Consider the following 23,447-nt stretch of genomic DNA (forward strand, 5'->3'; position numbering starts at 1 on the left):
AAAAGAGTTCAGATAAATATACACTTTAATGATTTAAAATAATATTTTCTTCTTCTCTTTGAAATTGTGAAAATCGCGTCCCTGTAGTGTCCTCCTGCTTGTTTCGCCTGTTTTTTGGCCTCTGTCAGCAAACCTCCTCTTTCCACATTTAACTGCAACATTTGCTTCAGTCTCCATCCGTCTCCCTTTCTCTTCTCTCTCAATAAACCTGCTAACTCAGGAGCACGACGACTTCCATGTGTTCACCTCCAACTACAAGCATATTTCTCCAGTTGTACACCAAGGGTCCTGGTACTCACCCCTTCCCAGCCTTCAATTTCTTTTTTTTTTTTTCCTTTTTGTCTTTTTTACTGGCCGGTAACGGGATCGCAACCCTTGGTGTAGCGCCCGTACTGGGGACTGGCAACGGGATCGCAACCCTCGGTGTTGCACCCGCACCGCACTCAGCCAGTGAGCGGGAACCGGTCTCCACATGGGATCCAAACCCTCGGTGGGAGCGCCGCCGCGCTCACAAGCAGCGCACTCTCCAGTGCACCACCGGGCCGGCCCTCCGGCCTTCAATTTCTAACTGCCCTAATTACTCTGCCTCTTTATCACTCAGACAAGCAGCGCACTCTCCAGTGCACCACTGGGCCGGCCCTCCGGCCTTCAATTTCTAACTGCCCTAATTACTCTGCCTCTTTATCACTCAGACACTCCTGCTCTGATCCAGCACTTAATATAATAAAAACCATATTATTAAAATTCAATTATAAACTAGTACCTCTTTGAGACTTCCTGAGGATTCTTCCCAAACGCTCTGAGCTCCTGGAGGACAGAGACTGTATCTTATCATCTTTGTCCTCTAGTCCTAGCACGGTAGACAGCACAGTATATTGCTCAGTAAAGGCCAACTGAACAAAGCGATTATAAGTAATTGGCCTTCTCTCTCTTGCTTTCCATCTACAATCCATACAGTAACAACCTTTCCCTCAAACATCTGTCAGCTGTGCTTTGTGGGTGAGTCACGTCACCTCTCCAAGCCTCAGAATCATCATCTTCAAAAAGGCACATGAAAATATCCACCTACTTTACAAGTCCTGGTAGGAGTAAAATGAGTTAATGTGAATACAAATGCCTTGTGGGCCATGAGACAATATATGCATGAATAAATACGCCATTTGATCCATTAGTGGATAGTAAAATCAATTTAGTGCATCTTGGCCATTATTTTTGTTGGCAATAAAATAGAGCAGAAGGGAATGAAAAACACCAGAGTGCAATGCAAATAATAATGGTAGGGTAAATAATTTCAGTTAGGAAAAAAAAAAGATAAATAAGTTTGGTTCAGTTGTACGTGTGTGTGTGTGTGCACGTGTGCACAACAGTATGTACTGAGTCTTACTAGAAGAAGTATTTTTTTTGCTAAGGGTCATGGAAAAAAATCATGCAGATGTAGCCTGGGGCTTGAGGAGGGAAGAAGGGGGGCAAGAACCAGAGTTTGGAGGGCAAGGAGATCGGGGAGGGGGCTAAGTTACTGCAGTGACAATATTAAAGGGGAGGATGCAGAAGAAATTCTGGAGGACGTGGTGACCTTCCTAAACATTTAAACATTGAAAACAACTGCTAAGATAATTTTCACTGTTTTCATTATTTCATTCCTTTGGTCAAAAATGTACACTGATTCTTCTCTCAAATCCATCCCTGTAGCTCAGAAAGGTATCAGTGAACTGGGTTCCTAACCCAGCTCTTCTGACCTGGCGAGATCTCTCTTCCCTCATGTCATTCACGACACTTCTCTGGGTTAGGGAACTCTTTCCTTCTCTGTTCTTTTACTCCCAACACCATCCTCTTGTAATAGGCTACAGGTGTCTTAGACAGGATTAGAAAGAACTGAAGTCAGATCTCGCCCCCCCCAACTTGTTTGTTGTGGACCCTGGACAGGTTATTTCACTCAGTGTCTTCATCTGTAAACTAGGGCCAATAATACCAAACTTATAGTCTTGATGTAAAGATTTCAAAATATAGCACATGGTACCTGTTCAATAAATATTGTTTCCTCTCTTCCTTGAAAACTCTAATAATCTTTTCATCCTCCATTTTCTTCCAATTTTTATTTTACATAAACTGAATCTTCTAAGTTCTTTGAAATCAAGAATCTGGGTGTTTGTTTCATTTGTTTTGTATCTTACCCTTTCTTCATTGTCAGCAATGAACTCATTACTTGGATATAGTAGAAACTCACTAAATGTCTAAGTATCACTATTGGGAATAGATGTGGTTGCAATTCCATATTCCCTGGGTTCAATTACATTTTTTCTTCTGATTTTTTCCCATTATAAAATTAAAACATACTAATTAAAATTAAAAAGATTATAAGAATAAGGAAGAAAATGAAAATACCTAGAATCTTACTACCCAGAGACAACTGCCAAAAAATCATGATTTCCCCCCAAAATGTAAATTCACAGTTATTAAAAGGACAACATAAGTTTGTCTCTCAGATTTCGTATCTCACCCTAACAAAGGGTAAGTTAAAATGAATACATCTGCCAGTACAGGTAACTGTGTGATTGCAATTCTGGTATTTTAATATTTTCATTCTGGAACAGCTGCAGAATGTCACCAGAAATTAATGAAAGGTATCAAAAGACCAGAAGCTGAAGGCCACCACAAAGCTGAATTTAAATATACTGATGCTGATACAGATGTAATTTTTGTGTACATCAGCAACTTCAATGAATCTGCAAGAAGCTTATGACTACAGAATAGAAAGTGTGTAAATCTGACTCATTTCAGAGACAAGAAATAATACAGCAAAAGATAAAAAGATAAAAATAAATCCAACCCTACCTTCAAATAAAGGATTACCAACAAATAAGAAATATTTTATTTTATTTTTATATATCTTTATTTCATATTTTTTATATTTTATTTTATTTCAACATTTCTTGAGCTGTTCTTCAGAAAATCAGCCTTACCTGACTCTTATGACCACCAGGAAAGGGAGACAACATAAAATTCGATTTATAATTACAGCATCGATACAGTTTAAGGAAAATCACATATCTCATTGACAAAAACTGTACTAAGTACAAATAAATAATTAGAACTTAATTTCAGAAAGAAATTAAGAAATGTAAAATACAGATTTTCAAAATTCTATGGAAAATACAAAATTATTCCTAATGTCTAAGCATAATTTGAATAATAAATTACCCAGCATCCATGTTTCAAAAGCTTTTTTAATGGAATGTGAAAACCACAAAAAATAATACAAAATCCCTCACCTGCTTGGAGAGGAGCTCCTTGCAGAGTGTGTACAAGGTAATGAACTTTCGGGCTAATGAGCGTGCATCCACAAAACCTTCAGCAACTAACATAATTTCACAGATTAGCTCAACATCAGGGGCCACCATGGCACAGGGTCTAAAAAGTAAATATGAAATTTAGTTTTAAATGTGATAAGGTAATAAGTACAAATTACTGAAATCAAGTGATTAATTTGTACCAACATTCTAACCGTTCCCAAGCAGGTCACAATTATCTCTGTCAATCACAGCTAACAAGACCCTTCACTTAACTAAAAAATGTCCACTAGTTACTGAGCGCATAGGAAAAGGTGGAAAGTCTGAACGAGCAGAAAGATGGATATGGGAGTTTAAAGAAAATCTGTGGATATAATCCGTAAACTTCTGGTGTAACTATCACTGCAGAAAAATGAACAGTGATGTTTTGTGCCAGAGGTGTGCTGGTAAATGTTCAACACCAGCTGTCCAGAAAACAGCATTTACTGATTTCCATGGAGTACATTCTTCCACCACAGCTGGTTTCAACACAGCTGCTACCTACACTAAAACGTGGAGCTGGGAAGAGATGTATAGCACACCACCATACAGACACAGGGGACGTACATAACCTCAAGAGCACAACTATTAGCAAAATAAATAATTATAAAGTAAAGAATTTTGAGTATTTATCACCTTTGTTTTAATACAATTTATTTAATCAAAAGTTGATATAATTTAGTTTTTATTTGTGGCAGCGCTTAATAACCAGCTCACAAAATTTCTCGAAACTGGTGCAAGCCATCTCTAGCACACCAACTTGAATAGACTTAATATGAAAATTTAGAAAAACATAGCTTAAAATACCCTTTTGTTTGAAGGGGGACTTCCACAAAGTCCTTCCCCCAAAGACAGCTGCCATTAACAGCAACATTTGGAAAAATTACACTCAACTGAAGTCAAGTGCAAAGGAGCAAGAGTAAATAAATACATAAGCTCAATATTTTAGACTTTGGTAAGGTATACATTCCAGTAATATTTACCCACCTATTTTTGTAAATATAATTATAGTCTACTTCATACACATCCTAAACATTCCCCAAAGTCTCTTTGGCTCTAAGATATTGAATACCTCTCCTATCTAAGCTGACCCCATATTTTTTCTTACACTTACTAGTCTTCACCATACGACAGAAGAGGTGAAGAGGAAGAGTAGATAAGGGAGAGAAGAGCTAGCATATTTACTTATTTTATACTTACATTAATATAGACAATTAATATTTATACTGAGCAATTACTGCATGCAATGTAGGATGCTAAAAGCAAAAAATTTAAGACCTTAATGAAAAAATATATGAGATAAATTGGGTCACAAACATAAAAATACGGGAAAGGAGTACAATTTTCAAACAAAACTATTATGTAATCATTACATTTACTTCTAGGATAGTTACTATCTAGAATTTTTATTTAAGAAAAATAAACATTATAAAATTACTATGCTAGAGAAAGCCGTTATTATGAGGAAAGGAAAACATTCAATATACGATGTTAGAATAACTGATTAACTATTGGGAAAAGAATTGTTTAAATGCACATTACATATTATTTACCAAAATAAGTTCTCATTAGATGAATCACATTTAAAAAGTAATAATATAAAAATTAGAAGAAATTACAAATGAAATATAGTTATATATCTAGATGTATGAACAAACAAATTTTAAGCTTAAAAGAATTTAAAAAGCGACACTAAAAACTACAGAGGCTCTTATGTTACAAGCTGAGCAATCTCTTATCTGCAAATCCAAAGTGCTCCTAAGAGCATTTCCTTTGAACATCATGTCGGCACTCAAAACGTTTCGGATTTGGGGGCATTTTGAATTAGGGATGCTCAGCCTATATATGTGAAGTAACATATTACTATTTTGAAAGTACACTGAATAGCTAAAGATACATATTGTGAACACTAAAGAACCACTAAAAAATATAACTTAAGCTTCTAGCTTATCATTAAGGAAAAAGAGAGAGAAAGAAGACACAAATTACCCATGTCAGGCATGCAATTCAGGACATCACTACAGATAATAAAGGTATGTTATGAATAAATGTACATGAATAAATTCAACCATCTAGAAAACATGATAAATTCCTTAAAAGATGTAAATTATCAAAATTAATTCAGGAAGAAATTAAAAATCTGAATAAACCCAGATTTATTAAAGAAACTGAGTTATTTATTGAAAAGATTCCCATAAAGAAAAATCTAGGTCCAGATGGCTTCACTGATGAATTCTATTAAATACTTAAGGAGTAAATAACAGCAATTCCGGACTAACTCTTAAGAAAATAGAGAAGGGAACGCCTGCCAATTCATTTCATGATGTCAGCATTACTCTGATGCCAAAACCAGACAAAAATATTACGAGAAAGGACACTGCAGACAAACATCCCTCATGGCATAGATTTAAAAGAATCCTTAACAAAACAGTAGCATATTAAATTTAGCAATACATATAAAAAATAATACCTCCTGACCAAGTAGGGTTTATCCCAGGAATGCAACATTGAAGGTCTGTTTACCATTGAAAAGCAAGCAATATAGTTCAGCACACTAACAGAACACAGAAGAAAACCCACATGAAAACTATAAAACAACAAAACTTGTAGAAGAAAACAATTGAAAGTTTTTGCAAACTCAGGGTAGGCAAACTCTCATGGATAGGATATAAAAAACCAAAACAAACTGATAAATTATATTTCCCCAAATTTAAAACTTCTGTCCCTGATAAACACCATTAAGAAAACGGAAAAGCAAGCCACAAATTGAGAGAAAAATATGTGCAATGTAGGTATCTAACAAAACATTGTATGTAGAATATGGCACTTCACAAAAGATGGTAGAGGAATGGCCAGTAAGTAGGTGAAAGGATGTTCAAAATCATTAGCCATCATGGAAATGCAAACTAAACCCACAATATCACACCACTACATAATTATTAGATTGGCAAAAATTAACAAGACTAACAATATCAAGTTCTGACAAGAATGTAGAACAACTGGAATTACCAGACATTGATGGTGAGGGTGTCAAACAGTACAATTGAAACAGATCGGTACACTCTTGTATGTGAAACATACATTTGTCATGTGAGCCAGCAATTCTATTCTTAGATATTTACCCAAAAGAAAACATATGTTCATGCAAAGATAGTACATGAATGTCCATAGCAGCTTTATTCATAATAGCCCCAAACTGGAAACAACCCAAATGCCCATCAACTGGTGAACGGATAAACAAACTGCACTGTGTCTATACAACAGAATACTAATCAGCGGTAAGAAGGAACAAACTACTTATATGCTCAACGATTTGGATGAATCTCAAAACCATAATGTTCAAAAAAAGGAAGCCAGACACAAATGAGTACATACTGTCTGGTTTCATTCACATGAACCTAGGAAGGACAAATTCGATCTATAATCATAGAAAGTACATCAGTAGTATGGGGGATTCTTCAAAGAGGCACAAGAGAACTTCTGGGGGTGTTGGAAATATTCTGTATCCTGATTGTGGGAGTGTTGTCACCAACTGTACACTTAAGTGGGTGCATTCCATTGTTAAATTATATCTGAACAAAGTTGATTTAAAATACAAGTTAATCATAACTGGTACCAGAGGTAGTAGCACAGGTCCCTTTACAGACTGCTAAGTGTATACACTGGTAGGTTATTTTTGGAGAGCAGGTCATCAATAGTCATTTTAATCATTCACTTAGGAATTCTAAATTTAGCAATCTATGCTGGGGTAATAATCTGAAATAAGAATATTTTTTTTATATGAATAGACATTTATAGCACGCTATTTTATGATCACGAAAAACCAAAAGGGAAAAATAAACCCTATGTGTCAGACAATAGGGACTGTTTAAGAAAATTATGAGTGAGCCATGAGAGGGACTATTTTAAAGCTACATAAAATGATATTTCAAAGGAATTTTTAATAATATATGTCAAAATATTAAATAAAGAGAAGTAAATAAAAATGTCTACTGTAATATCTTAACTCCATAAAATATAAATGACAAAAGAGACTAGAAAAAATACAATAATCATTATTTCTGGGTGGTGATGCTGTAATTTTTTTCTTTATTCTTTTCTATACTTTCTAAATATTTTATAATTTGCAAAAATTATGTTCATAATACAAATATCATAACAAAAGCTAATATTAAATATTCAAATATACCATGTAATCTTTAAATACTGATTTTGAGGCCTGGCTTCATAATTAAAAAGGGTTAATTAAGTTTTTTATAGAAACATATTAATTAAACATACTTGCGGGGCATAGAGTTGAATGTCAATACGTGTATATAATGTGTGGTGACCAAATCAAGGTATTTAGCATATTTGTTATTACAAAATTTAATAACTTCTTTGTGATGAAAACATTTGATCTCCTCTCTTCTAGCTATTTGATAACACACAGTAAACTATTGTTAATTACAGATGTCTAGATCAACTGTACACCCATAGAACTTTTTTTTCCTATTTAGCTGTTTTGTGTCCATTAACCAACCTCTCACGATCCCCCCACCTCCTTTCCTGCCTCTAGGAACCACAGTTTTGCTCTCACCAAAAGGGTTCATGTATCATGGTGAAAGCCCTCTTTGTAAAGTGAACCCAAAAAATCCATAGGAATTCTTGAGTAAAAACAAACCATTTGACAGTGCATACTAACAACATTAGGTGGCATGAGCGTACCAGATGCTAAGCTGTTCAGCGAAAGACTTGCCTGAAAAGAGCTTTGAGATTTTCCGGTAATTCAGTCCGACCAGCATATCCTGGGTTCATAGTAATAAATATTCCAACCGATGGCTTCAGTGTGATAGCTTCCCCAAGAAATACAAATCTACCATAAAAAGAATGTGGATGAAGTCAAATGCGTTCATTGAATATGAATGCACGTTGACAAATGCAAACCACTGCAAAATGCAAATTATTATTACAAAGCTGTTTATTCTGTGTAATTTTCTTTAAAATCCATAAGCATACATATTTTGAATATGTTTTGAAGCATGTTTATTAAAAATACCTTCCCTCCACCCAGAGGAATTACAAATATGTGAAGTATTATTTTTTTTTATCTTAGCATAGCCACAGTTTCCTAGAATATAAACAGGACGACTTGACTAACATTTACTGAAAAGGGATGGCATTTTTGCCTTCAATGTGAACAGCAATTTCTCAAATGAGATACTGCATAGATAGAGAATGTCCATGCTGAGAAGAAAAAGGGACTCCCTGTTCAGTCTTTATTTTGTCTATTTGCTTACTTTCCTTTTCTCTCTTCCTCTCAACAAGTGTCTAGTGAGTACTACTGAGAGGTAGGATAGCGGGCTGGTTATGGCAGCTAGCTCTGCAGCCAGACTGTGAGTGTTCAGAGCCCAGCTATACACCGTAGGCATGTTCATTATCCTATGTTCCAACCCCCTCATCTAATAAAAAAAGGGATAATAAAATTATCCCTTACTCACCTTATTGGATTACATGAGGATTTAAAAAAGATTACGAATATAAATAGCTAAGAGTACAATGCCGAGAACACAGTAAACACTCAACAGATGTTAGCTATGACTACTGCTATTATTGTCACTTGAAGGCACTGGAGAAGCAGTGAAAGATTTTCAGAAAGATTTGCAAGGGCCCAATAGGCTGTTGATGGCCAGGGCAATGGAATGCTACGGGGTTGCAGGAGCCAAACTGAGAGACAAGTAGAATGAAACGTTCAAATTGGGGTAAATGAGATTAAATACAAGGGGATGGCTGAAGTAGTTGAGGAGCTGGGCTTATATCACCGAATAAGGAGAGAAAAGATACAGAATGATGTTTAGGACTAACAGCACCTTAAACACTAGGTAATTAAGAGTGGATTTTGTACAGTCATGGTGAAAATGTAGATACCTTCGTTCCCCAGAATGTCAGGCTAGGGCAGGCAGTGGACTGGCAGGGCTGCTCCCCGAAAGACAGGTGGCTATTGACACAGGATAACTGACTATTCTCCCATTATACATAGCAGGGACGGCCACAAGTCAAATGTATGGACCTGCAGGGGGTAAAGCCAGCAAGATGCTAGAAGGCTTTGTGGCTGAGGCATGGAACCAGCTCTCAAATCCTCAAGTGCAAAGGGAACTTAATAAACTCACGGGGTTTATTAATAAACTCAGAAGGAGCCTAGCTATCTGCACGTGGGCTAGCCTAAGGGTGAAGAGAGAGAACTCTCAAGCACAGAGACAGAGGAGACTATCAAGAAGTATGGCTGGGAATTTTCAGAAATCATTGCATGGATCGGTTACACGAATCTCCATAAGAAAGGATGGCCTCACATGACATCTGGGTTAGGGCAAATAGTAAGATTTTAACTAAAAGCTAAATAAATATGGCTAGGGATCAAAAAGGAAAGAACAGAACTTCTCTAGCATGGCATTAGTAGGGGCAGGTAAGGCAGCAGACATCTGAACACAGGAAACTGGTGTCCCAGGCCCATGTGGTGTGAGGACTGAGAGGTTTTCTAGAAGGTAGAAACATCCAGATGAATCTACTGATAAACTGGAAACTTCTAAAACAGGTTCACAGTTCCAAGGAGCTAGATAATCCTTCCCTTTCCACAGGGAGATTGAAAATGTTCCTGCAGACGAGAGAGCTAGCCAAGCAAAATGTCCTAACAAATGGGAGAAATGGGTAGGCCAGATAAATGAGGTTGCACTGCATACAAAAAAAGTTACAAAGAGAGCCAGAAGTGTGCCGTATACTATAACATTTATTTCTCAAATTAAACCATCAAGCCCTAAGGGCCAGTAGCATTTTTGCCTTTTGGAGTGTGGCATCATGGTAGAAGTGGTTAGATTTCAGATATATTTTGAAAGCTTTTGGCCTGAGTTACTGGAAGAATGTGAAGGCATAACCTAATGTGATGGGACAACTAACTAACAGAGCAGGTGTTGATGAAAAAAGCAGGATTTTGATTTTAGAAATATTAAACGTGAGAGGTGCATGAGATATCAAGTAGACTCGTGAGCTGCCTCAACAGGCAGTTTTTGATGTCAGTCTAGAGATGGGGGGAAAGGAAGTTTGGGCATCAGGTAGTCAGCAGCACAGAGATGGTTTTTAAAAGCCACGGATATGCATGAACTCACTAAGGGAGAAAAAACTGATAGAGAAATGAAGAAGCCCAAAGACTGAACTCTGTGACATCTTTTATTAATAGGTCCTGAAATAATAACAGTATAAAATAACAGCACATACTCTATGTGGTACTTCCTATGTGCCAGACACTTATCCAAGTGCTTTGCAGTCGAACTTCACAGTATTCTCTAAGGGAGGTCCTCTTCTTTCCCCCATTGTGGAGACGAGAAGAAACCAGTACTGGGGCAGCCGTGAGGTGATAGAAAAGAGGGAGCGGGTGAGTCCTGCATCTCATGTGATGAAAGTGTGTCATGCAGCAGGGAATGACCGACTGGGCCGATGCTGCCAGAAGGTCAACAAAGTTGAGAACCGAGAATTGATCACCGGATTTGGCAACATTGTAATGTAATAAACCTTTGTTGTATCCAACACTTTAAAACCACTAACAAAAATGAGAGGACTTTCAAAATAATTCTTCCAAATAAACTAGACTCTCATTTTATCCATTTCATGAGGCAGGGAGAGGTAGCAATGGGCTGTGAAGGTGAGGTAACCTGCATTATTTCATGTTATTCTTTCCATTTGTAACAAGAGAAAAAGCCACATGCCACCCACCTCTTTCTCTTGTTTCTGATGGCATCGTGAATCATCTTCACTTGTACTGCCACCACCGACAGAACTTCCACAGCAATTCGATTGAACTCGTCAAAGCAGCCCCAAGCTCCTGTCTGCACCAATCCCTTATAGATATTTCCTATGGACTAAAGGATGGATGGAGGCATTCAGAATTTAACAGAAGTGGGTTTTAAGCGATTATTCTGAATCACTCCAGATGAGGAATAATGTTAGAATATATCATTTGATACATTATTGTATAACTAACTTACTTTGTAGTCCATTTGCTCTGAACAATTGAATACAAAAACCATCATGCCAAGGGCGCGTCCAAGGTCTTTGGTGGTTTCTGTTTTCCCTGTACCAGCTGGGCCAGCTGGAGCCCCGCTCATGGTTAGATGCAGTGATTGAGTTAAAGTGATATAACACCTTTAAGCAAAAGAAAACACAAATATCAGAGTCTGACATGAGATTTCTATAAAACATTAGGGGTAATCAATTAAAAAAAAATTTAGAAAGCCAAGGTCTAGAATGTGATAGTAGCACAAAATATTGATGTACTTCTGATTTGTTCATGGCAATAATGAGTCAGAATATTTCATGTCAAATTTATTTTCAGAGTGGCTGTTTAAAAATACTGGAAAAGAATGTATTGCTTTATTTATTGGTCTCATTTCCTAAGAGCTGTGTATTTGAATACAAATAACAATTGATTTTCAATGCTATTGAATTTCTGATATTTCTAGGTAAAGATACTATTAATATGGCAGACAACATTTCAATCTATTGTTTATAAAAGAAAAATAGAAATCTTGGATGATGAGTGAATTAAACATTGACTACATTAAACTGTTACTTAATGAATATATTAAAAGATATGTAAATTTATATAAACACATACATGCAAATAATATGTACCTATTTTAACGTATAAAGGAAATATACAAAACCACAATTTATTATATTAAAATGCATTTTAGGTATTCATTCTGAATGTGTTGCTACCTGCATTTAGATTACCACAGTACTTATTTTTGCAGGAAAGACTCAGAGGTTCTTAGACTGAGGAAAATCATGCAAACCTGTAAAGGAAGGAAAGACTAACCAAAGTCAAGGACCTCAAATGGCTGGTATTCTTTGTTTGGGGTTTCTTCAGGTTTATAAATTATGTTTGTCCTAGTATAGACATTGGATCTAGTGAAAACACATATACGTGGAGGTCAGGAGATCAGGCACTAATGTCTACTTGCTGATCATCAGAGGTAAATTTTAAATAAGTCATTTGACATCAACACACCTCAGTTTTCTCCTTTATAAAAGGAAGCTTATTGTAGGGATATATGAAGAAAGCCAAAGATAAATGCCTTCAAAAATTTAAGTAACATGCAAATAAAAGCAATTACTTATGAAAATGGAAAGTGTTTTTATACATTTTATACATCACACGTTTAAGAGCAGCTTACAATGAAATGTAGTAGAAAGACTCCTGGGCCTGGAATTAGAGCACTTTCTTTGTAGTAGAAGGTATGTCCTTGTAATTTCTTTTGGTTGTTCCATGTTTTGGCTAGATACATGGCCACCTATACCTACAGACTATGTTTTCCATCTGCCTTCCAGCCAAGAGTGGCCAAGTGACCACACTCCAACCAATGTGGCATGCACAGAAACGACATGTGCCATTCCTAGGACACCTTCCTAGAGATATTTGACCTGGGCTCTCTTCTTGCCCTTTTCCACTGGCTGAAACAAACGTGGATGCTATGTTTAGCAGCCTACACTGCTGGCCCGCTCACCTCTGGGCTGTTACACAAGTGAGACCTCAGCTTCTGTGTTAGCTAAGCCATTGTATTTCAGGGTCTCTCTAGAACAGCAGCTTAGCCTGCATCATCCTGACCAATTCCCCTGTGTTCCAGCACAAGTCTGTCAGCTACAAGGAGGTGGGACCCAGTCTCTGAAGCTGTCCACACATGAAAGGAGACACTATCCGCCACTACCACCACACAAGAGAATGGTCAGCATCAAATGACACATAATGAAAGTGTTTGAAAGGCCTCATTTTGTTAAGGTAAACAATTAGTAAATAATCCAAAGAATGAAATAGAAAAGAAATATGCACTATGTGAACATCTTATCCAACACTATTCATACTATCAAAATGACCACTCATCTTCCTTTTACCTTCCAAATAAACCACATAGTGATTTTTCTTAAAATAAAACATTAATAAGCTATCAGTCCTCACACACTGATAAACTTTAAAACACCTCTTCCCTTTTTCTCCGTACTCTGGGGCCCCTTCCCCTCTTCCTATTCACCAAGCTGTGCATACAGCAGATGCTTAGCATTTGCAGTTTTAACTATACTCAAGTGATTTTTGTCAAGCTACAAATTTTAACCCTTCACACCAAAAGTAGTACATAAATTAAATAACTAATGAAGACGGTAAATGATGACTTCAGTTAGAAACAAGTTACAGAGAACTGAACTAGACAAACAGGAAATAGGAAGCAGTACAATATACACATGATGAAATCATGAGCAGATTAATATGGGCAAGAACAATTACGAAGCTAGTCAGACAATCCCACCAACTTCTCAAGACTACCATTAACAACCTGGCTTTATAAGCTTAAATTTGAAACTGTTCACACTTTGGTGACAAGGGGTAATCAGGGGCCCTGCTATGATTTTGAGGTGTGATTTCTCTTTCATGTATTGCCAAGATTAAATGTGCTTTCTTACCAAATAAGTCAGCACAGGTTGGAATACTAACAAAGAACTTCATATCAATGTGAATATCCTTACTTCTACAACATTCTGACTGTGTATTTACTTGGAGTCAAGTGGCAGTGAGTTTTTAAAAATAGTCACCTCTTGCCCCCTTGATATACTCAAGCCACACTGGCTTATTTTCTATCCCTTGGACTGTCCAAGCTCCTCCTCCCCTTGGAAACTCTGTACTTGCCTTTACCTATAACTTTCTGCCCCAGGATCTGCGTGTAGCTGGTTCCTCATTATTTTGATCCAAGCTACAAATCTCCTCTCTTCCAATCTACAGTAGACACTCCCTTCAAGACATTTAACACATCACCCTGTTTTTATTTTTTGTCATAGCATATACCACCACCTAAAACAACTTTGTTAATTAATTAGTTTACTGGTCCTGTTCACCCCCACCCACTCACACATTCCACTCAACTAGACAGCAGGAACCCCATCCATTCAGCACTGGAACAGTACTTCACACAGCACTTCCTAAGTATTTGTTGAATCGTTTAATGAAGCTCACGTTCTCCCTCTTCTCTCACCTTCACTGTGTGCAATTCTTCAAAAACGAATTTGAACACAGGCAGCCCTAGTTTTTTTCCCACTTCCAATAAAGGGATGTGGGGGTTGGGGGTGTTGACAGATCCTGATAGCAGGATGTTAGTGGTAGATAACTGGAGGGATGAGCTCAGTGATCAGAGATGCTGCCTTGAGCCCTACCAGCCCACTCATGATTTTGTCATTTGTGCATTGCAGAGCTTCTGCAATCCTGTTTCTCTAGTTCAGTTCTTTATAACTTGTCTCTAACTAAAGTCAGCATTCACTATCCTACATAATTTGTTAATTTATAAATTGCTTTCATATAGTCTTCCAATTTATCATTTTCTCTCATCCCTTTATTTTCATTCTCATGCATCTTTGCCCATGCTAGGGGACTTTTTTGGGTTGGTTTTTCCCATCTGACTCAAACTTACAATAGTTACCTGTCAGTTAGAGGTGTGATCACCAGTCGAGGACTGTTTCCTAAGTATTCGTAGAAGTACTGGAACTGGGCATCGCAAATATTAACAAAGCAGTGTTTCTGGGTGTCCTCCCACTGGTGACGAAGTTGAGAGAGCCAAGCAAAAGCTTGGGGACTAACAACCTGAAATCATTGCATAGTCATTACACATAAGACACTGATAGTTTTGAGGCAACAAATTCAATTTATTTATCTTAATCAACTCTATTGGTTCACATGTTATTTCTAAAATTCTCACAAATAGGAAATCTCTTGCACACTACTGCAAATTGTAATTGCATATAGATGGTTGAGTACTTAATCAGAAATATGTATGTAATAAAAGTCTTCATTTTAGGGCCGGCCCGGTGGCACACTGCTACAGTGCGCCGCTTGGGAGCGCGGCGGCGCTCCCGCCGAGGGTTCGGATCCCACATACAGACCGGCCACTCACTGGCTGAGCAAGGTGCGGGCGCAACACTGAGGGTTGCGATCCCGTTGCCGGTCCCGGCCCGGTACGGGCGCAACACTGAGGGTTGCGATCCGCTGCCAGTCACGAAAAAAGACAAAAAGGAAAAAAAAAAAAAAGTCTTCATTTTAAACTGGCTTTTATGTAAAATAATATCAATTTGTTCAAGCAATGCTTTTTCCCCTTTTATGAATCTCCCTAGGGGATTAGATAATTTTTGTAACTTTATACTCATATCATGAAGTCAGATGGAAAAATATACACTGTATTAAAATGACATATAATCCATAATTTCTGCATGTTGGAGGTATAAATAAACTACACTTTCAACCAAGTTCATTCTAAAACCAGTCTGCTTTCAGTACAGAGATTTTCCACATCATTTTTCATCACATCAAATACCAGTATTTTTCCATTGCTATTCTTTCCCATAATACTCAATCCAATCTATGCCTCTTCCAGTTTGAAAAAAATTCTCTATCTCTTTCAAGGTATATGTGACCCCATGGTTTCTTGGGAATCACTTGAAGTTACTAAAATTATTGTCTACTAATTTGCCTGATGACTGTTTAGATTTCAGCATTGCATATTTTAGATGCTTGAGAATTAGACGAAGTATCTCTTTTAGCACAAAATAAAGGACATCCTAAATCATAATTTATCCTGCTGCAAGCAAATCGCCAGACTGCAGAAACAGAATAAAATATATAAGGTGAAGGTCATATTCAAGGAGTAGTTTTCAATAGCTCATTACCAAAATGAGAACACATAGTAAGAGGTGATTTGCAAGAATTTAGTCTTGGATTAGCAATTAAAGAGCGTTGTTCACTAATGGTCCTGAAGCCAGATAAGAAATATTTAGTTATGCTCATGACTTACACAAAGATGCATTTTCTTGCACTTTATGGAGAGAATTAAAATTCACTTTGATTTTAAGAAATTGTGAAAAAGTAAAAAAACAACAGAAAACATTTCACAATATTCATAGACCCATGCATTCAGATTGTGAAAGGAACCATCTTGCTTTAGTGCTACCACCCCCAGAAAAGGGGTTTGCAGGGAACAGGTGATGACATGATGTGGCAATGGACAAGCACACTTCTGACATTCATAAGTGGAAATACATTTTGGAAAAAAAGATGAGAAAATTCTCCTTTCACATTAAACACTGACAGCATCTAAGAGGCACATAAACTATTTAAAGAGATAGGGAAAGAAAGTTATTAATACACTGAAAAGACTAGAAAATAATGTCTTACAAGAAAGTGAGTTATTTAGCCCTGAAAGGAAAAGACAGGGATGACTCAAGCAACAACCCAAAATTGTGACCAACATTTCTTTCTTCAAGGGAAAATAGACCCAAAGCACACAGAGATGGTTTAAATGCCATTCTGGTTGCTACTGGTTGTGTAAGTCACAGAGGTGAGACTCAGGCCAATGACCCAAGATGATTCCACACAGAGAAGCCAGAAGACAGGGAGGAGGGTGTGGCGTGACTTCTCAGGCTTCTTCCATCTGGGTTAATTTCTGGATGATGTGAGGCTACTAACTTGGCAAAACCTTTTGGGTTCTCTATCACTTGAGATAACTCTCATTAGGATAATATACAAACTAACCCAAATGAAATGCACCCCAAATAACCACAACTTCTCAGGACTAATTAAAATACACAAAAATTTAAAAAACAATGACTTTCTTGGGCCTACTCTGACAATAAACATACCTTTCAGGAAGCAAGAATACATAAAATTTCTACGAACAACTTGCCTTCTGAGAAATGAGTTTTGCCACCACATCTCTGGCGTGGACATCAATGGTACAAATTGTCATGATCTTCTGCCTGTTTCCAGGTGGAAGTTCTCCCAGCAAAAGTGTAATCAGTGTATTCAACTGAGAAACCTAGAAGGAATTTTTTTAAAAGAAGGGAAAGGCTACAAATGTAGACTCTTAACAGTTCGATATTCTTCAAATTCGTAAAGAGCATTTCAGTTTAAATTCGAAATTTCAAATATGTTCTTCCAGCTGGCCCTCAAAGAACCCTGTGGGGGAACAAATATTATACCCCTCGTACAGATGAAGGGGTTAAGGATCGGAGAAGACAAGGGAACCTGTTAGTAATGACAGTGCCAGGGCAGACACATGTTTCTCAGTTGCACTGAACTCACACTCTAGTCCACACCTCTGCTGAAATAGAAATGACTGCAAATCTAAAAAGGTCAAATTATGCTTTCAAAAAAGTTCAGTAAGAGCTAAATAACAAGTTGCTTTTTCTTTGGAAAGAACAATTATGTTTTTGTTTTGTCTAGGGATACAAGATAGTAATGATTATTATTTTTTTTTTCCTTTTTGTCTTTTTCCATGTCCGGCAACAGATCGCAACCCTCAGTGTTGCGCCCGTACCGGACCAGGACCGGCAATGGGATCTCAACCCTTGGCGTTGCTCCCGCGCCTCGCTCAGCCAGTGAGCGGGAACCGGTCTGTATGTGGGATCCGAACCCTCGGCGGGAGCGCCACCACACTCTCAAGCGGCGCACTGTAGCAGTGTGCCACCGGGCTGGCCCCAATAGAAATGATTATTGAGAAAATATTAAAAATGTGGATCTGAAGAATATCCCACTTCATTCTTCTTAGTTGCATCCCCATTCTTGCTTAGGTCCCTTGATCTCTTAGGTGAGTATTTTTCAAACTGCTGGTCTTTTTACACAGAATGGAAGGGAATGAACTGGGATGACATGAATGACAATTCACCAAATTGAGTGGAATGGAGAATATGGCATTGTGGGTAGTAGCAAGAGTATGTATTGATTTGTGAAACTATTTCCGTTTTGAGGGTGTGTACATGTGTGAACTTGATCTGATATAAAATATTTCTTATGGTGAATTGTGGTAGGAAAGATTTGAAAGATGCTGTCTTAGGTGGTCACTTTCTAGCATGGTTATATACACAAAAAGATTCCTGCCTCATTCAAAGCTTATTTGAAAAAAAAAAAAAAATTCTGCTTTATCCCAGGTACCATACTATGAAACAATACTATTCCCCTTCCTCTTTAGCTCTGCAAAGGACAGTCAATTACAAACTGTTAGCACCTGAGAGCGTTGGTAGTAAGTTAATATGACAGATCACCAGAGACTCTCAAACCTTTGTAGCCTACTGTCAAAAACAGGCTCCCTACTGTATTATTATCATGTCTTAGAAAACACAAAACCCTGCAGACTTCCCTGAGATTGCTGCGAACTGGAGACTGGAGAAAGTCATATAACTATAGGAAGAAGGGAGAAGAAAGGCAGGAAGATGATGACCATAACATGCACAATTTACACGAAATGGGAATGTACAATTGCTAGGCTCTAAGCATATTGTCGATTTCATACCATTTAGCGTATGACAATCTATTATCATTCTAACCTTGCAGATGAGGAAATTAAGCCACAGACATTAACTGCGTTTACCTATTTAGGGAGGGAGATTCAAACTGTGACAGTCTAACTTCAGCCTGAGTCTCCCCAGCCTGATTCTTACCAGTTTCACACAGATGCCCTGTACCAGCTCCGACAAGACCCACCCCCGACCTTCAAGTCCAAGAAACTGTGGCTGCACCAGAAGCACTCCAGAGAGACTTAAAAGCAAACACACAAGAAGTTGCCTCAAAGAAATAAAAAAACATGTACTTTAGACATTCGGGATATACCACAGCTTCATAAGTGTTTAATCTACTTTCTCTCCCTCCCCAACTTTACTGAGGTATGACTAACAAATAAAAATTATACATATTTAAGGTGCACAACGTAATATTTTGATATGTGTATACAATGCAAAATGATTACCATAATCAAGCTAATTGACATATCCATCAGCTCACATAGTTACAGTTTTTTTTTTTTTTTTTTTTTTTTTTTTTTTTTGGTGAGAACACTTGAGATCTACTCTCTTAGCAAATTTCAAGTAAAAGATACATTATTATTAACTGTGGTACCCACGTTGTGCTTTAGGTCTCCAGAACTTATTCCGCTTATAACTGAAAGTTTGTACCCTTTGATCAATATCTCCCCTTTTCTTCCATCCCCTAGCCCTTGATAACCACTGTCATAATTTCTGTTACTATGTGTTCAACTTCTTTATTTTTTTAGATTGCACATATAAATGAAATCACGCAGTATCTGTCTTTCTGTGTCTGGCTTATTTCACTTAGCATAATGTCCTTCAGATTTATCCATGTTGTTGCAAATGGCAGGACTTCCTTCTTTTTTTAGGCTGAATAGTATTCTGTTGTGTGTGTGTGTGAGTGTGTGTGTGCGCACATGCACATTTTCTTTACCCATCTATCAATGGACACTTAGGTTGTTTCCATATCTTGGTTATTGTAAAAAATGCAGCAATAAACATGAAAGTGCAGATATCTTGTCAAGAGAGCCATTTTATTTACTTTTTAACATATACCCAGAAGTGGGATTGCTAGATCATATAGTAGTTCTATTTCTAGTCTTTTGAGGAGCCTCCATACCATTTTCCATAATGGCCGTACTAATTTACATTCCCCACCAACAACCAAGGAGGAGAAAGATCTGCACACTGAAAACTATAACACTGATGAAAGAAATTGAAGACACGAATGAAAGGACAGTCCATGTCCATGGATTGGAAGGATTTATATTGTTGAAATGTCCATACTGTCTAAAGTGATTATGGATTCACTGTATCAGAATTTCAATGGGATTTTCCCCAGACATAGAAAAAACAATCTTAAGATTTGTGTGGATTCACAAAAGACCCTGAGACTTCTGGACAAGATGGTGGAATAGATGGTCCCTAGCATCACTCTCTCCCACAAATCAACTGATTTAAACTATAATAACATAATAACAAGTGCATATGGAATGGGGAGATGTCCAGCGGGGGAGGCAGAAGCTCCATGAAGACCACATGCCTTGCGGGGTCGCCATCGCACGATCCGGCACATAGGCTTCACTGCCACCACCCAGCTCCATTCTCAGCACAGCCCCATGTGCACAGAGTAGGGAGATGTCCGGCAAGGGAGGCAGAGGCTCGGCAGAAACCACACACCCTGTGGGGCCACCACTGTGTGATCCAGCAGGGAGGCTTCACTGCCGCCACTTGGCTCCATTCCCTGCCCAGCCCAGTGCGCACAGAGTGGGGAGACGTCCAGCAAGGGAGGCGGAGACTCAGTAGAAACCACACAGCCTGTGGGGCTGCCACTGTGTGATCCAGCAGGTAGGCTTCACCGCAGGCACCCGGCTCCATTCCCAGCCCCTCCTAGTGCACTCAGAGAAGGGAGACATCAGGCAGGGGAGACGGGAACTCTACGGGGACCACACTGCTGCCACACGATCCAACAGCCTGGCCCAATGCGTACGGAGCACAGAGACATCCAGCAAGGGAGATAGAAGCTCCGTAGAGTCCACACACGCTGTTGGGGGGCCACCGCCATGTGGTCCAGCAGCAAGTAGGCTTCACTGCCACCACCCAGCTCCATCCCAAGCCTGGCCTAGTGCGCACAGAGCAGAGAGACATCCTGTAGGGGAAGGGGAAGCTCAGCAGAGACCACACACCCTGCGGTACCGCCCTGTGATCCAGCAGCCTGGCAGAGTCCAAGCTGACCAGAGAGGTGGCTCTCCAGAGAGGCCCAAGATCCGAGGCAACCACACACACAAGGCACTAGTGGCCAACTGAGCAGTCACGGAGGTAGCCATACCAAATTGGCAACCACAGAAACATCTTAGTTAGTCAATAGTGTCAAACCTGTGGACTGTGAAACCCCCTGCCACAATGAATAAACATAAAAAAAAAGATACCAGAAATACAAAAAATCAAGAAAGTACACCATAAAAAGTTAATAAATCTCAAGCTCTAGATCCTATAGAACAAGAAGCCCTTGAAATGACTGACAAGGAATGATCCAGGAAGCTCAACGATCTCCAAACATATTCAACCGATCCAGGAAGCTCAACGATCTCCAAACATATTCAACCGATCCAGGAAGCTCAACGATCTCCAAACATATTCAACCGATCCAGGAAGCTCAACGATCTCCAAACATATTCAACCGATCCAGGAAGCTCAACGATCTCCAAACATATTCAACCGATCCAGGAAGCTCAACGATCTCCAAACATATTCAACCGATCCAGGAAGCTCAACGATCTCCAAACATATTCAACCGATCCAGGAAGCTCAACGATCTCCAAACATATTCAACCCAAAAAGGTCTTCTCCAAGACATGTTATAGTCAAATTGGCAAAACTCAAAGACAAAGAGAGAATCTTAAAAGCGGCAAGAGAGAAGCATCAAATCACCTATAATGGAGCCCCAATCAGGCTAACATAAGACTTTTCGTGACAAACCCTAAAAGCCAGAAAGGAATGGTATGATATTTTCAAAATACTAAAAGACAGAGATTGTCAGCCAAGAATACTCTACCCTGCAAGGCTGTCCTTCCGAAATGAAGGGCAAATAGTATATTTCTCAGACAAACAAATGCTGCGGAAGTTCACCACAACATGACCACCCTTACAAGAAATTCTCAAGGGAGTACTGGGTTTGGTTCCTGAAAAATAACTACCACTGCCATAAAAACCCAAGAAAAATCAAAACAAACTAGTATAATAAAAATGGCATTCATGAAGAGAAAACAAACAAGCAAAAACACTATCTACAACCTAAGGAACCAACAAACACAGAAAACAAACAGTAAATCAGAAAGCAAGGAACAAAAGACACCTAAGACAACCAAACAACCAATAAAATGCTAGGAATAAATCAACACTTTTCAATAACAACTCTTAATGTAAAAGGCTTAAATTCCCCAATCAAACACAAAAAACCCTGAATAGCTAAAGCAAACTTGAGCAAAACAACAAAGCTTGAGGCATCAACACCTCCTGACTTCAAATTATATCACAACGTTACAGTGTTCACGACACTATGGTACTGGCATAAAAACAGACACACAGACAAATGGAAAGAGTCCAGAAATAAAATTTTCAACTAATTTTTAGCACAGGTGCCAAAAATACACAATTGGAAAAGATAGTCTTTTCAATAAATGTTGTTAGGAAAACTGAATATTCATGTGCAAAAGAATAAAATTGGACCCTTACGCCATACACAAAAATCAACTCAAAATGGATCAAACACTTAACCTGAAACCATAAAATTCCTAGAAGAAAAGATAAGGAAAAAGCTTCTTGACACCGGTCTTGGCAATGATTTTTTGGATTTGGCATCAAAAGTCCAGGCAACAAAAGCAAAAATAAACAAGTGGGATGATATCAAACTAAACAGTTTCTGCACAGAAAGGACAACAATTAACAAAACAAAAAGGCAACACACGGAATAGAAGAAAATATTTGCAAATCATGTATCTGATAATGGGTTAATATCTAAAATGCATATGGAACTCATACAAGTCAATAGCAGTAAACCAAATAACATGATTTAAAAATGAGCAAAGGGCCTGAATAGACATTTTCATGAAGACATACAAAAGACCAATGGGTATATGAAAAGATGATCAACAACACTAATCATTAGGGAAATACAAATCAAAATCGCAGTGAGGTATCACCTCACACCCGTTAGGATGGCTATCCTCAAAAAGTTAAAAGATAAGTAGTCAGTCCTTTGTATCCACGGATTCTGCATCCATGGATTCAACAAACAACAGATCAAAAATATTCAGGAGAGGGCCGAGCCCGTGGTGCACTCGGGAGAGTGCGGCACCGGGAGCGCAGCAGCGCTCCCGCTGCGGGTTTGAATCCTATATAGGGATGACCGGTGCGCTCACAGCGCTCACTGGCTGAGCACGGTGTGGCCGGTCTCAAAAAGGACAAAAAAGAAATTTTTTAAAAAAATATATATATTCAGGAGAAAATAAAATAACAATACAATAAAAATAATACAACTAAAAAACCAATACAGTATAATGACTATTTACATAGCGTTTACATTGTATTAGATATTGTAAGTAACCTAGAGATGATTTAAATTATACAGGAGGATGTGCATAGGTCACATGCAAATACTACATCATTTTATCTCAGCGATTTGAGCATCCATGGATTTTGGTATCCACAGGGGGTCCTGGAAACAATCCATTGTAGATACTTGGAGATGACTGTATTGAC

General features: G+C 38.2%; 1 protein-coding gene across 1 annotated transcript in view; it reads right to left on the minus strand.

Moving 5' to 3' along the window:
• Nucleotides 1-23,447, minus strand: part of DNAH11 (dynein, axonemal, heavy chain 11) — a 364,599-nt gene that overhangs the window by 209,863 nt on the left and 131,289 nt on the right. Inside the window, exons 35-40 of the mRNA XM_008573669.1 lie at nt 17,072-17,203; nt 14,819-14,979; nt 11,342-11,498; nt 11,070-11,215; nt 8,065-8,181; nt 3,270-3,408 (exon numbers count right to left, since the gene is read on the minus strand). Coding sequence (XP_008571891.1) covers nt 3,270-3,408; nt 8,065-8,181; nt 11,070-11,215; nt 11,342-11,498; nt 14,819-14,979; nt 17,072-17,203 — 852 coding nt within the window. The remainder of the gene's footprint in view (nt 1-3,269; nt 3,409-8,064; nt 8,182-11,069; nt 11,216-11,341; nt 11,499-14,818; nt 14,980-17,071; nt 17,204-23,447) is intronic.

Source organism: Galeopterus variegatus, unplaced genomic scaffold (assembly GCF_000696425.1).
Source record: "Galeopterus variegatus unplaced genomic scaffold, G_variegatus-3.0.2 Scaffold949, whole genome shotgun sequence".
NCBI classification, from domain to species: domain Eukaryota; kingdom Metazoa; phylum Chordata; class Mammalia; order Dermoptera; family Cynocephalidae; genus Galeopterus; species Galeopterus variegatus.